This window comes from Ixodes scapularis, unplaced genomic scaffold, assembly GCF_016920785.2.
Source record: "Ixodes scapularis isolate PalLabHiFi unplaced genomic scaffold, ASM1692078v2 PGA_scaffold3__209_contigs__length_174095766, whole genome shotgun sequence".
Classification (NCBI taxonomy): domain Eukaryota; kingdom Metazoa; phylum Arthropoda; class Arachnida; order Ixodida; family Ixodidae; genus Ixodes; species Ixodes scapularis.
Window position 1 is genome coordinate 126,018,913 of NW_024609868.1, and position 3,420 is coordinate 126,022,332.

General features: G+C 50.7%; 1 protein-coding gene across 1 annotated transcript; it reads left to right on the forward strand.

Annotated features, from left to right (window-relative positions):
* Positions 1 to 1,084: 1,084 nt before the first annotated feature.
* On the forward strand, positions 1,085 to 2,230 carry LOC115312545 (the record flags this gene model as incomplete). The annotated part of the gene is made up of 1 exon (XM_040213245.3): positions 1,085 to 2,230. A coding segment is annotated over one exon (1,146 nt), but the record flags the coding sequence as incomplete, so codon positions are not given.
* Positions 2,231 to 3,420: the final 1,190 nt, after the last annotated feature.

A 3,420-nucleotide genomic window follows, 5' to 3' on the forward strand; every position in this document is an offset into this window, starting at 1 on the left:
GTGTAAAGCAACCGCGATAACCGTTAGGCCACGCGCGCGCTGCCTGCTTGGCCAGCTGCGCGCGCGGCAATATTTGTTCCGGCCCGAAGGAAAAATCCATCAATGTAACCCTGTTTGGCAGTCAATGTTTTCTAGTGGACCGCTGACTGTGCCTGACTGTACGTCAAGCATGTCTGATTGGCCAACAGGTTACTCTGACCGACAGTCAAACTCCAGTCAGACCCCGCTTGTCGGCTTTCTGATGGTTTCCTGGTGGCAATCGGCCGCCGCGAAATGCCATCAGGATGTCCTGGTGGTGATTCTGACTGTACATCGATTGTCTCTGACTGTACGTCAGAAAGCTTTGACGTGCAGACAGACGTACGGTCAAAGGACGTAAAGTTCGTTCGGATACCACTATTTCGTCAAATCTATGAATACGAAAAGTAATCTATGCACGAGAAAACGATTTCGGGACGTGAGCCCATAAAACCGCTGACGTTAGAGATATTACACGGAACCGACCGACAACCTTGATCAGAAGCCCGCCGAAGCGCCGAAAACGACACTTCGCACTTCGCTTCGCCCATAGAGGCTTCGCCGAGCTTTCATAAACGATCGCTCTCGACTCGTTTTGTTTGCCCGCTTGCTCCAACCTGTCGATCCTGCCCGGGCTCTACAATGTCTTATGTTTTAGTAGAATTTCTACTCGACAAGACCCAGTCTGTTGTGAGTTCCGACGATGTAAAGGACTTTAGCGGTGTAGTTGAAGACGACAAGGTGTACCAGGTCTGCTGGGCCGGTGACGCGCGAACAAAAGGATCGTTCTACGACGCGAAAGTGCTCTACATGGCAGGTGAGTAGAACTGAAGTACGGCGAGTGATGTACGAGTGCTTTGCATAACATGCTGAAGTCTTAACTGCATTTGCAACCGAAGAATCTCGTATAAAACGGATGGTGAAATCTAGTTCTCTAAGAAGCGGCGTAGCATGGAGAAAGAAGAAGACGCCGTTTCGAACGGCCACGTTTTCCATGTTCTCCGAGGAAAATTTATCGGCCGCTGGCCGAGGAAACGTTATGACTTCTGATAACGTTACAGAAGACTACCGGATAATCCTGCCACGTCTGACATCAGGTAACCTGAGCCTGAATTCCGTTTTCTTGCATGGGGACCTCTCGGCGCGCCCGTATCGAGCTCCTGATTTTCGAGACGCCCTGCGTGGCATCGTCGAATTGAAGGACGTTGTGAGCCTCGGACAGTTCCAGATGTCTCACGTCTGGATGCTGACGTGTGTCAACGCTGTTACCAAGGCAAAGCTCGTCGCTCAACGAGAGCTCCGCGTGAAAGGCCGAAAGTGCCTCATCATTGACCCGGACAAGCAAGAAGTAAACCTAAAGCTTCTTTGGCTTCCACAGCATCTAGAGGATCGACGAGTTATCGAAGCTCTCGCCCCGTTTGGCAAAGTGCGATCGATCAAGAGAGAAAAATGGAGGTGCAGCGAGCTTGAGCACATGGAGACTCTAAATCGAGAGGTAGTACTGGTATTAGGGGATGGTGTCAATGCCAGTCAGATACCACATCTCCTTCAAGTCTACGGATGCCAGAGCCTCGTCCTTATTCCTGGCCGACCTCCGCTGTGCTTGCGCTGCAACAAAGTGGGACATATTCGACGCTACTGTAGAACACCGAGGTGCTCCAACTGCCGGCGGTATGGTCCCCTAACTGAGGAGTGTGTCAACGGCGCCACTTATGCGGACATGTTACGACAACGTCAAACACACGAAGATGACACAGCGGCGGAGCTCCTAATGGACGTCAGTGAGGTAGCTGACGTCACCGGGGAATTGCCACCCGTTGAATCGGCCCATCCTTCAGGAGACGCACGGCCCGGGGACAGTACAGACACCCAGCCATCACAAAACATCGACAAGAATGAAGAATTTCCAGTGTTGGAACCTGCAGCATCCCCAAACACCAGCACCACACAGAATGCGCACGTGGAACCTGATGCGACTCCCGTACCGACTGTCTCCAAGGCTCCGACTACACCTCAGCACGCAGTTAGCGAGGACGGCCCTTCCTCGAGCAGCAGCCAACCACTCAAGCGACCGGCACCGGTTGACACAGAGGCACCTTCGTGTTCAAGCGGGCCCTCAACACTACTCAACCGTGTTGGCGACGGAGACGTCGCCAAAAAGAAGGCATCGGGGTCCCGTGCCAAGCCGAACGCGAAGCCAGGAGCTACCTAAAGTGTGGCGAGTGTCGTTCAACGCTGAAATGCGGTCTCTATGAGGACGGATAGAAGCTAAGAATATTCCCCTAAATTTCACAACACTAAACGTCCGAGGGCTAAGATCTCGTGCGAGGCAGGTGCAACTTTGTCGGCTCTTGCAACGTGAGCGGCTGGACATTGTTGCGATTCAGGAGACAAAGATAGAGTCGGAGGAGGCCACAACAAGTGCGCTCCAGCCTTTTCTACACAGGTATGAAGTTTGTGTGAGTCACGCTGTGGGGCTATCGGCTGGTTGTTTCTTGTTTCTCCGCAAAGACTTGAACTACACCTCGCTCTCGTACACGGTTGACACTGAAGGCCATTTTATCTGTTGTGACATTTACTTAGAGGGAATTCACTGGCGGCTGATTTGCGTTTATGCCTATAATGACTCTTCAAGACGACTTTCACTTTTCCAAAATTTAGATGCTTTTCTTGACACCGACAAATGTATTGTCCTGTTTGGCGACTTTAACTGTGTATGCGAAGCCCACGACCGCTCGACGATCAGCCTGAGACGCGACAACAGCAGTATCGCTCTCGAGAATCTTGTGCGCCAACACTGCCTAAGTGACGTCGGTGCTTCTCGAACGTCCATCAATCGCTTCACGCACCTGCAAAGTTCTGGCCACGCACGCCTTGATAGAATATACGTGTCTGGTTGTCTTTTGGATCACACGTTTGAATATTTGGTAACGCCGGTATCCTTCTCTGACCATTGTGTTGTAACTGTGAGGCTAGGCGAGAAACGCAAACAAATGTCTAGACCAAAATGGCCGCTGTGGAAGTTAAACAGCAATATCCTTAAAAACAATGACTTTAATGAGAGACTAATTACCTGTTTTATGGCTATTCGTAGTAACACCGATCTTTCCATTTTTGCACAGTGGGATAGTTTTAAGCAAGAAGCTAAAAACATCGCAATTGAGTGTGCGTGTATTCAGGCATATCATGAGAAAGCTGACAGGCGTGCACTTACACATAGCCTTCACGAACTGTATGAGCTGGAATGCGAAAAACCAGGTAGCTTTCATGAGGAAATTTGCTTTCTCAAATCTGAGCTCCAACGCCACGAGCTTCAGCGTTACCGAGGAGCGGCTGTGCGATCAAGATGTCAACGCCTTGTATCGGCCGAGCAACCTACTAAAAAGACTTTAGATGACGAGC